General features: G+C 40.3%; 1 protein-coding gene across 7 annotated transcripts in view; it reads right to left on the minus strand.

Annotated features, from left to right (window-relative positions):
- The window catches only part of SLC25A26 (solute carrier family 25 member 26), a 143,901-nt gene extending 134,629 nt beyond the window's left edge, over positions 1-9,272 (minus strand). For 2 of the 7 annotated variants that reach the window (XM_069561851.1, XM_069561850.1), the window contains exons 1-2: positions 8,887-9,234; positions 3,324-3,480 (exon numbers count right to left, since the gene is read on the minus strand). In XM_069561851.1, the coding sequence (XP_069417952.1) occupies positions 3,324-3,480; positions 8,887-8,919 (190 nt within the window). In that variant the 5' untranslated portion in view covers positions 8,920-9,234. Of the gene's footprint in view, positions 1-3,323; positions 3,481-8,886 lie in introns of all 7 variants that reach the window. The other 5 variants (XR_011250896.1, XR_011250897.1, XM_069561849.1 and 2 more) reach the window with 5 other exon arrangements.
- Between the last annotated feature and the right edge of the window lie 3,330 nt (positions 9,273-12,602).

Genomic DNA, 12,602 nt, shown 5'->3' on the forward strand with positions numbered 1-12,602 from the left:
ATCTCTCGCAAAGCTTAAATATCTATGCAAACTGTGAATATGTTTCTCAAAAAAAATTACAACTCAATTATGAGACAATAAAGATATAAATATTATACATATAAAATATATTAAATATTAAATATATTAAATACAAATAAAAATATTTATAAATATATTGTGTTTATAAATATTTCAAATATAAGTAAAAATAATAAAGATATAATAATAATATGTACTCTTCCCCTGACATCCCATCACTCTTATAGATTTCACTGAGCCCATGTTACACGCTTGACCTTGGACTCACAAAAATGCAGAAGACATGATCCCTGCCGCCATGAGAAACCCTAACAGCTAACCTAGCATTTACCAATTTGTACTGACAAGTCACTTATCACTTTTTAATAAGAGTTTTAGAAAAGGATATGAATATCCATGATCCAAAATATCTTTACATATGATCATAAAATAATCAACTACACTAATTTACAGACAGGTTAAAACTGCAAACATATATCTCAATAAAACACCTATTCCGTTATGCTTTATTGCTGGTTACTCAAAATAACCATGGCTACTTTTAACTACCTCAATTCACCTTTACTTCAAGAAAACAATCAACTATTTAATTAAAACTGAAAATCAAAACCTCTAAAAAGCTACCCCATCATATGAACTAACCTTAGCAGCACAGGAATGCTTTTAGACTTGCCATGCACTGTTAATCAAAGATGTTTAGCAGTCACATAAAAGATTTGGCATGAAAGATAAATACACAGCAAAATCATCTTTCAAAGGTCATTTGAAAATGTCACAGCAAAGTCTGAAATACTCAGGAAAAGAGCTTGAGAGTGAAAAGCAGTTCTCCACCGTTAGTCAGTAAGCTTGTAACACACACTCCTCAGCAGCTAACAAACAACAGGCCAGAAGAGGCGGCACCCTGTCCCTGGATGAGTAAGGCCCAAGCAGGCAGCTATATTAGTTAATGCAGGACCTAATTCCCACCTGCGATTCTTACTTAGGCTGTCCTATTTTGGCCCACTCACTAAATGGGCTAGAACAGGGGTGCCCAATCTCCGGGATCTAACACCTAATGATCTGAGATGGAGATGATGTAATAATATGAGAAATAAAGTGCACAATGAACGGAATATGCTTGAATCATCCCAAAACCATCCCCCCACACACACACCCCTGTCTGTAGTAAAATAAGTCTTCCATGAAACCGGTCCCTGGTGCCAAAAAGGTTGGGGACCACTGGGCTAGAATAGCACCAATCGAATTCAGTTCTAAGTTCCACCTACTGGACATCGCACCACCCACCTCCATCCCCGCCAAGTGAAAACAAAGCAAAAAAACTGTGGTTCCTCTACATTCCTCCTGCATTCTCTTCTAAACATGCACTACGCATGGATCTTGACTACAGTTCTTTTCCTCTCGCAGCCCTCGGCCCCTACCACCCCCTGCACAATACATCCTCAAAAAAACCTACAACCGCTGTATGTTAAAATGGCATATTGTATTCTCAAGAGAACTTGAACCAACAGCAAAAAATGTTAAAAGTGCCTCATAAAGAGTTTCAATTCACTAAAAATTTGCAGAAAAACAGCCATTTCTGGAATGGTGGCACTCTGACTTTTTATCCAGCCTCTCCTATTCAATGATGTTCTGTGGAGGGCAAAGTAAAGCAGTCCAAGAACACCCACTTGCTCAAACATACAAAAATTCAAAACCACGTTCTCTATGTAAACTCCTGCTCACAAGCATCTAAACCAGTCCTGTGAGCTTGAGAGAGGCCCATGTACCCTGAAGATCATCACTAATACTTCATCTACCAACAATCCCTACATAATATGTAGGAGAGAAAAATGATTTACAACAGTGAAGGAGACAAGGTAAGAAGGAGTACCCAAAAGACAGGGACTTAGTAACATATTGATATTTCTTTGCAATTCCCTCGTTCACAGGTTCCCAAACTTGTCTGCATATTAAAATTACCAGGGGATATATATTTTTTAAAAAATCCAAAGCCCAGGCCACACCTCAGACCAACTAAATTCCATACCTCTGAGAGTGGGTCACAGGCAGCAGTACTTTCTTAAAAAACAACAACAACAACAACAAAAAAAACTCATTAGGTGATCAGGTGACTAAAACAGACAAATATAGGAACCAAGGCCCATCTCCCACTAACAGAGCTATATTTGGCATGGAGTGTGTGCTAAACGGTGACTTGCTATAATCGATTACTGAAAATTTAGGCATAAAAGAATTCAAAGTGAGTGAAAGCCGCTCAGTCATGTCCAACTCTTTGCAACCCCACGGACTATATAGTCCATGGAATTCGTCAGGCCAGAATACTGGAGTGGGTAGCCTTTCCCTTCTCCAGGGAAAAGAATTCAAGGATAACCTCAAAACAGCTGGCTGTTCTAAGGATGGCTCAGGGAAAGGGAAGAAGGGATAAACTAAAGGACCAAAAAGATTTGACTACAAATCTATATGTGAATACTGTGCTTTTTACAGATGGACATTTCAATGTCAAGTTAAAAAGAAAGAATTTCTAATGAAATACACTGCAAAAAAGAAATCAAACCTTAGAATTTAAGAATCTTCTGTCATGCTAATGTTTGATAGAAATCAATACATTACTGTAAAGCAATTATCCTTCAATTAAAAAATCAAAAATCAAAAAAATAAATTTCATTTTTAATGGAGCCGTGGTTTTGTGAGTGTGTGTTTGCTCAATCTGAGTGCAATCAAAGCATCAGTAAACAATTATGAAAATAAGCTTCTGAAAAAGAATATACCAACAGATGGGAAAAATAAAACAGGTCCACCTGCTCCACGAGACTCAAGGCAGAGGTTACTGAGGTTAGCTTCACATCTGAATCACCTGGGAAGCTACTAACACTCCTGATACCCAGGCAAAGTCAAGACCAGTTAAACTTCTCACAGAGACACAGGCATCAGTATTCTGCAAAACTCCCCAAGAGATTTCAACATTCAGGCAAGGTTGAGAACAACTGCTCTAAGGCATCACAATCAACATTAGAGGAACACTTTAAGGATTCTGACTAGGAGTTCTACCAATGAAAACCCCTTTCAAAAGACTGCTCGTGGTTTGGTTTTGTTGTTGTTGTTTAGGATGGCATCTGTAGCACTAGTTGAGTCAAAAATAACGGATGAATAGAAAACAAATCCCAAGTATCAACTACATTAAACATAAGGAATTCTATCTAGGGTTGGACCACAAATATGTGGTCCAATATATTTTATTCTGAAAATAAATCCCATTAGCTTGGCTTTATATAAAGCAATGATAATATCAATATAATTGTTACCATTAGGAAAGGATCCAATAGCAGTAGAAGGAACTCCAGCGTATACTCCATAAAAACCACCAGCCTTATAAAATCCTTGGGGGCTCTGCAGCCTGGTTTTAATGGTATCCAGAGGAAATAATATCAAGTCAACAGAGACACCTGCTACTCCGCCAGCCTTAAAAAAAAAAAGTTACGAAAGAATAATGAGCTGCCATTTGAGGGATGGGGATAAGAAGGTAGTTTTTAAAGCATATTTCTTTCAAACATGGTTTTAAACTTCACCAGACTACTTTGGTATAATCAAAAGACCTCCTACCTAAATTTACAGATTTGTCCTGGGAAAATAACCATTATTGTGCTATAGTTTCAAACTGTAAATTTTATATTATTCAGTTTTAAACAAATGTTTAATGATTTAATAATTTTAAAATTAATTTTAAATTAGTGATTTCATAGGGTTCAAAAAAGTGAAACAAATAAACCTCAGAAAAGTAAAGAGTTCAAAGTCTCCTTTCTTATCCTGAAAAACTGAGGTAACCACTTTTACTGGTTTCTTATTGTATACGTCCTAAGTTACTTTAGGCATGCTGCTGCTGCTGAGTCGCTTCAGTCTTGTCCGACTCTGTGCAACCCCAGAGACGGCAGCCCACCAGGTTCCCCCGCCCCTGGGATTCTCCAGGCAAGAATACTGGAGTGGGGTGCCATTTCCTTCTCCAATGCATGAAAGTGAAAACTGAAAGTGAAGTCGCTCAGTAATACAAGCAAATATGAATATGAGGAACTTCCCTGGACATCTAGTAGTTAGGACTGTGTGCTTCCACGGCAGGGGGCACAAGTTCCACCCCTGGTTGGGGAACTAAGATACCACATGCTGTGCAGCCAAAAAAATACATAAATAAAAAATAAGTAAATGGTAAATTTTTAAAAATATGAATATATATTTTATTTTACTTTTTTTAAAAGTAAAAGGTGGTTTGCAGCACTGTGTTTTTTTCATTTGACAGTTTACCTCAGTATTCTTTCCAAATCATACCAAGTGTTATATTTTTGGCCTTTTTAACTGAGTAGTGGATCTGCATTTAAAAAAAAAAATTTGTTTTGAAATTTCCATTCGAAATGAGTAATGTTGTCTGTGAATCTAGATCCACATTTTAAGAATCACATATCTGAGGATTCTTGATATTTTCTCTACTTTTTGTATATTGGAAAATTCCTTGATAAATTTTAATTTAAGGGAATAAATGAAAAAAAAATAGAACTAAATTCCTGGAGGGCATTAAACCTGACCCAAATGCATCATCTCCCAAGAGACACATGTTACTTTAGGGAAGGTGCACTTTAAAATCTGATTGAAAACCAAGTCTGCTCCTTGTGATTACACTGAAGCATAGGTAGAGTAGAGCATTTAAAAAGCTGGTTACAGCTTAGTCCAAGCAAAAAGAAACTCCGAAAAACAGAAACTCAGAGACAGCAGAAGAGAAAGGTCAATACACAAGACCTAAAGGTACCATTTACAGACATGAATCAACACCATTTTATAGCAAGTAAATGGAAGAATTATAAAGCAGCAATATGGTTCCTATATAGTAAATTTTAAACTGAATTGCTAACTTTCCTATCTTTTGGACTTTGAACTATGTGAATATATTACCTATTCAGAAAGTAAAAGCAGACATTAAAAAGTATATATTCCAAGACACAGAAAAAGAGGAATCAATACTACTCAAACATACACGCAGAGTTCAAAATCATCTGTTGTTTCCATCCTTTGGGATTACAGAGTGCTCAGGTGGAACAAGGGTTCGTACCTAGCAAACACTTTCTGCTCTACTTGCCGTGCGTGATAAAACCACTGCAAGAGTTCACTGGAAAAATGAAATTACCTGGATGAGAAATGAAATAATCTGTTTTTCAATGAGCTAGCATAGATCAATTATTAAAAATTAGTGTACACTACCTTGAAAGGCATGACAGAACCATGCAGGTCACTCTGCAAATGACCTAAAAAGTTGTCATGAAAAGAACACAGAGATGTGCCAGTAGAGTATCAACTGGGAGTAGGAAAAAAAAAATAAGAATGTGGAATATCTTTCTGGATATAAAGAAATCGTCTAAGCCACAGGGCAAAGGTCACAATTAGGAAAGTTACCAACTTTCTCAATATTCTTCTCACTTATTTTTTTTTTCACTTATTCTTTAAGGATTTTATAAATTCAATATGTAATATTTTGCCTGCCTCTTCATTTTCTCAAAACCCAAGGAAAACTAAAATTCTTGTGAGAATGTCTGATATGACTGATTTCTTTAAAAATATGCTGCACTTCATTCTAATTTTCTCTTTAATCTTAGGAAAGGATTCACAAAGATGCTTGCTATCTACTGCTAAATTTTAATCAGTAAGTTGATTACTCTTTTAATCTATTTGGCTACTTTGCATGCATTGATTCTCCAGCCCTTCTTGCATCAGAATTCTTGTATACTGAGAGTAAATGATCAATTCAATCTACATATCTAGCAAATCATGAATCAAGAGCTACTAACTTGTTCTATGTATTTCAAACTTCTATAACTCAAGTATCAGATTTCAAACTTCTATAACTCAAGTATCACGTATCAAGCATCATGAGACTGGAAAAAAACAGCTAACAGGAATAAGAATACATATATATGTAGACACACAGCAACATGTTTAAGATTTTTTTTCAAACCTTAAATCTTAAGGAATGCTTATAATTTTACATCAAGTCAGCATCAATTGAATCTTAAGGAACTCTACCAATTTATTTTTCTTCTGCCTGAGAAATTGTTTTATTTATGATCACGTATCAAAAAGGTTACCAAAGGATTCAAGATTTATGATGGCTTACATTGAAAATCCTAAGTACTAGACAAAAATCCAAAAAGAACATAACACAGATAACCAGCAAGCCTTACCTCACCGTAACAACTTATTGAGATCACAATACCATATACAATAGATAACATATATACCACAACCTTAATTTAAAACTGTTACAGACAGCAAGAGTCTAATCAGTGCTTTGAAATTCCTCTGGGAGTTGAAGAAAATTAAGATTACATGCTATGAAGCCTTTATTTCTCCAAAGAACGCTGACAAAAACAGGAAAAACAAAATCACAGCTACTCAACTACACGACAAAAATCAAACCACCTGCCTAATTTAACCAAGCAAAATGATCACAGGCCCCTAGCCTAGACCACAACTAAGAACATTAAAAACATTAACATGGCTTCTCCGGAGAACACCCCTCCCTGACATTCTCGGTTTTCTCCACACTGAAGTGGCCACCAGTGACTCTAACCTCCTCAATGCAAAGCTGTGGCTTCCTATGAGACCTGCCTTCTTCCGCATCCTCCACCCACTCTCCCTGAAGCGCTTCTCGACCCTCTACACTAACGGCAGAGTTGTCTTTGTAAAACAGATATCCGCACTCTTCAAAGTTTCCAAAAGCCCTAAGGATGAAAAACAGAATCACACAACAGCCTGCAAGCCTCTAGAAGTTCACCACCGCCCCCCACCCCGACTTCTCCACCCCTAACTCCATCATTAACGCTTTGCTAGGTACCTTCTTGCCACCTTGACCTTTTTCCTCTGAGTCATCTGATCTCGCCTGTTTCTAGGACTGTGTACATGATGCTCTCTAATCCCCCAAGTCTGCGTTTAGACCCTCTTGTTCTACACTGATTAGAATTCTAATTCTATAGTTGAGCATCTATTTCTTCAAAGTTTGTGCGTGTCCCACGAGATTATAAGATCCATACCTGTTTTGTTCACCAATATGTTCCCAGCACCAGTACACAGTAGGCAATAGTAGGCATTTAATAACTATTAGAAGAATACAGGAATTAATGACTGTAACAAAAGGTTACTAACCATGCGGGGTGGGGGGGGGGGGTCATTGTGTTTTATTTTTTGAGGCCACCCAACATGCAGGATCTTAGTTCTCCAAGATGATTCTCTCTCAGTAATACCTCAATTCACTTCTTTCATAGCACCTTATGGTAATGCTTTGGTTTGTTTGCCATCAAATCTCCAAGGGCAATCAGAGTACCAGTAGGCAGAATATATGGCAGAGAAACTGCACATGAAATGAATTCAGACAGAGCAAAACTTTCCTTGAAACTTCTACCAATCAATCCTAGTTTTACTCTCTGTAACTACACTTTTAAAAGTATACATATGTACCATTATTTAATAAATCCTAAATAAATTTTAAAACCATGTTTCTTTCCTTAACTGACGCCTGCTTTCAGCAACTGCTACTGTTGTTCACTTAAGGGACAGTCTTAAAGAGCAATAAGGGGCACGAAATCCCATGTTGCACTGCCTGGAATCTGAGCTCAGACAGTAACACACATGAAACGTATCTCACTTGCGTGACTTCGGACAAATTATCTAACATACCACTCCTCAGTTCCCTCACTGGGAGAACTAGGATAATACTTCAATTGTTTGTCAGAATTAAACCAGACGCTGTACCTAAAAAGCTTGCCCTACTTCCCCACAGAGCAATGCTCTCACAAGTAATACTGCTATCTCACCAGCTGTACAGGAAAACACCTTCAAAAGTGGTAAAGCCTCTCTCTGCTTCTCTAAAACCTAGCTTCCACAGATCTCAACAAATCTGGATTTAAAACCAACGTTCCACACGTCTGAGTAAGATCCCCCTTCCACATCTCTCCATAGCACGCTGAAAGTAACCCTCACGTCCTTTAGGCTAACAATCATTTCCCTCTTCAGCCTCCACCACCAGACCAGGTCTATCTTGTTCACCACGTTATCTCCTACACCTGCAGAAAACATCTGATAATTGAATGAAGAAAGCCCTCTGGGTCTCCATTTCTCAGGAAAGCTTTTGTAAATATATTTGTCTGTTTTCTGCCTCTGCCCACTCTCCCACAGTGAAAAAACAGGCAATCTGTCTGGTTCACCACTGTATCTAGTAACCCCTACTGGACTTGTTTTCAAAATATTTATTGAAGGACTTGGGGGGGGGTGTTTTTTTAAGACACGTTGATTCTTCTTTCCTATTATACACCACTGACTGCATAGCACGGCTATTTGGGCTCATCAGAACACACCTAAAACCTAGAAAAATACTCAGACCCAGAACAGCTGATTAATTATGTAATGAATGAACGAACACATTATTTTCCGAGAAAAAAAAAGATACAGCAAAACGAAACTACAATCTTGGCCAACAGGTCTGGAAGCGACTTGAGCGTCCTTGTGAATATTTCATTAACTGCCAAGTTCTCTGAAGTGTGGTTACAGTATATAATTAAAGCTTTTCTTTTTCTTTAGATAAGCCGTGGTGCGGAGGACGAGTCAAGTACCCCACCGCTAACACACTCCTGTCCCTTTCTGGCATACAGGTAGCAAACTTAGGGGCTTGACACAAGCCCCGGCGCGGCCCAGGACCCCCGCGCTTCCTCCCAGACCTGATGACCGGTGACCCAGGGACGATTCACCGAGCAAAACCGGAAGGAGGTGCTAAGACAGAGAAGACACCGCGGGCTCCGGTGCAGGACTCCGGCACTCCTAACGCCCTGTACTCACCACCAGCGAGGCTGTGAACCCAGGCCGGTCCATGGCCCCATAGACTTGATCAGGATTGTAATTCAGACCGGAGGCGAGTCACGGGCGCCTGACACTGGGCGCCGCCATCTTGGAAGCCGCCGGCACTTCCGCGGCCACGTGAGGTTGAACCACAACAATTACACGTGCAAACGGGGAAGCAGCGCCAGGCGAAGAGCTGGGATGGAGGGGCGGAGTCTGGAAAGGGTGATCTAGTCAAGTCTCGCGACTCTTCTCTGCCTCCAAGTCCGACAGCTTCTCAGTAGGCTAGATGGAGGAACTCTCGCGAGCAAATGAGCCTAGATTAAGAACCTGGCGCAGCAAGCCCCCACCCCCGTGAGCGTAGGGCGAAGCCCAAGCGATAACCCAAAGGAGGCGTGGCTATAGTGGAAGGCGTGGCCATGGAGCTGCCGGACTAGTTTCTGGGGAGGATTGTGGCTTACAGTTAATTCTTTTTGCTTTATCGTTTGGCTTCATCTGTAGAAATTTTGTCTGACGTTTCCATAAAACAGACTCATCATTAGAAAATTATTAACTATAGAAAAGAACTTCAAAAGTTTCCTTCTTGGTATTTCCCTGGTGGTCCAGTGGTTAAAAATCAGCTTGCCAATTTAGGAGACACAGATTCTATCCCTGGTCAGGGAACTAAGATCCCACGTGCCACCGGGGCAACTAAGCCTGTGAGCCACAGCTATTGATCCCACAGGCCACAACTAAAGAAAACCCAGGTGCAGCAACCAAGTGCCAAGTACCATTAAAACTAAATAAATGATTTTTTAAATTCCTTCTTTGAGTTAAAAATTAGCATCCTCTACTTCTCCTTGTTGTTGTTCAGTTTCTAAGTTGGGATGGACTCTTTTCGACCTTAAGGAATGTAGCCTGCCAGGCTCCTCTGTCCATGGGGATTTCTAGGGAAAAATAATGGAGTTGGTTGCCATTTCTTCCTCCAGGGGACTCTCCGGATTCAGGGATCGAACCGGGGTCTCCTGTGTTGGCAGGCAGATTCTTTACCATTGAGCCACCAGGGAAGTCCCTACTTCTCCTTACTGACAGTTTTTGTACTTAATATTATTCACTGGTTCAGTTATTCATTTGCTTATCTTGTTAGCTGTGGTACCAATTGCACACCTCAAAGACCACTTTAAGTACTTAATATAAGTTTATTGGAGCAGACAGTGACTTTACATTTTTTAAATAAATACCTTCTAAGTTTTCTTCTATTAAGGACCAACAACATCTCAGATAAGGTGCACTAATACAGCTGCTTTGTAAGGTGAGCACCATTACCATCCTCATTTTACAGAGAATCCCGGTTCTGCAACTGATAAAAGAAGCTGACCCAAAGCTACAGAGAACACAGGCAACCCAGGCTTGAAATTTGACTGAATCTGCCCTCATCATCTTTCCTCAAACCCTGTGCTACAGCCTTAGCAGGCTCTGTGTCTGCCTTTCTTCACTGTGTCTTTCATACCACTGCTACAGTCTTTATTCCCTTCCAGTGGAAATGATCTAGAAATGATTAGCAGAATACCTTTAGCGTTTCAAATTCTGAACATCCAGGAGTCTGAGAGTGGCTTACCTGAGCAGTGCTGTTACCAAAAATTGAAAAGAGGCCAGGCAATAAATTCAGTTAAGCCTTTACTTGGACTCACGCTGCAGCACAAAGGAGTGAAAACAAGTAACAGGTGCCCTTGCTTGCTCCCTCACAGATGCTGGAGAGGGGAGGCGGGTGGAGAGCTGGTCCTTGGAGTGAGGGTGGGGGCAGATCCTGGGATCAGGCTGGAGGGATGCTTCGGGTGCTTTGTGCACCTCCTTGGAACTGCTGTCTGCCAGGACCATGTGCAATACCCTGCTTTTGTTTCCAACTCCTCAGATGTGATATTGGGTGTTTGGTCTTTTGTGTCTTGTTCATAATTTGCCCTGGCAGTGCATGCATCAGTCATTTTTAGTCTCTCATAGTTTATTTACTGCTTGATGAGATGTTTGTAAAGGTGCAAACACTGCTGCAAAGAGTCCCAAGTCCCAGGTCCCAGCCAGTAACTGAGCAGGACCCTGCGAGGCCTTCCCAGGATAGAGCCCCCGACCCGTTTCGTCCACCTGCCTTCTGTCTGTACAAAAACTTTTCAAAGAATACATTTAATCAGAGAAGTGACAAAATGCAGAAAGAAAGGAAAATGGTCAAGTAAGACAAGATAATAATACTTTGGCCATTAAACAGTCAAGGAAGGACCTTTAGTTCTTCCTCAAGGACTACAGATAGTATTCTAAGTCATGTTCTTTGAGCTGTTTTGCAGATACTGAAACCCCCACCAGGTGGAAGAAGTTAACTGTGTGCTGCGCACAAACATGTAACCCCAGACCAATTAGAACCACAGGTTGATGATACTGACTCCTAATTACCTCCCTAAACTTCAGTACTTTGGCCACCTCATGCGAAGAGTTGACTCATTGGAAAAGACTCTGATGCTGGGAGGGATTGGGGGCAGGAGGAGAAGGGGAACACAGAGGATGAGATGGCTGGATGGCATCACTGACTCGATGGACATGAGTCTGAGTGAACTCCGGGAGTTGGCAATGGACAGGGAGGCCTGGCGTGCTGCGATTCATGGGGTCGCAAAGAGTCGAACACGACTGAGCGACTGAACTGAACCAACCAATCAGAAGAATGTCCACAAGCTGATCACGCCCTATTCCTTAAACATGATAAGACTCCTCACTATCCACTCCAGCATGGGACTCACAGTCTTAAGGGCATTATTCTGCTGTTGCTCCTTTGCCTGGCAAAGCAATAATACTATTTCACCCAAAGCTCTGTCTCTGAGATTTAATTCAGCACCGGTGGACAGAGGCTGAATTTCAGCAACAAGCCTGTCTCAGTTCAGACTCAGGGTCTCTCTGATAAGACTGAAGTCAAGGCATTGGCTAGGGCTATATCTGAAGAGTTGGTGAGGACTGGAGAATCCACCTCCAAAATGGCGTCTTTCCATGGCTACCAAATTAGTGCCAGCTTTTGGCAGGTGGCCTCAGTTCCTCACCTCATAGACCTCTCTCCAGGATTGCTTGAGTGTCCTCAGCTGGTGAGTAACCTAAGTGAGAGCAAGACAGAAATGTTACATTCTATTGTACAGAGGTAAAAGCTCCATCAGGTATTTCATGATGCCACTGGAAAGCCTTTAGGAAATACAGATATAACAGACATGACCTGGGGCCCCTGTTCCATGAAGTGCTTACTGAAAGACCCATTACCAGTTGTGCATGCCTTTAAATGGAATATTACAATGCACTGTCATTGTCACCACATTGCAAGGAGAGTATATACTCAAATCTTCTATTTCAAAAAAAATGGGAAATGCAATAACTACTGGCTTACAGAAACATGTGAAATTATACTAATAATATTGTTTTCTTCAATTAAATCTACCTCTGTAAGTCAAGTTTACGTTTAAGCAAGTTCTGAAATATACATAATATTTATAAAAATAAGCAAGACATCAAAAACAACATATCAGAAAACAAATCAGAGGACTTCCCTGGTTGTCCAGTGCTTAAGATTTCATGCTCCCAATGCAGGGGGCCCAGGTTCGATCCCTGGTCAAGGAAGTAGATTCCACATGCCACGACTAAGAGCTGATGCAGCCAAGTAAAAAAAACTTAGGTCCACCTTAGGGGAAATAAAGGACATAATCTTTAACCAGAAC

The sequence above is a fragment of the Ovis canadensis genome, chromosome 19, assembly GCF_042477335.2.
Source record: "Ovis canadensis isolate MfBH-ARS-UI-01 breed Bighorn chromosome 19, ARS-UI_OviCan_v2, whole genome shotgun sequence".
NCBI classification, from domain to species: Eukaryota; Metazoa; Chordata; class Mammalia; order Artiodactyla; family Bovidae; genus Ovis; species Ovis canadensis.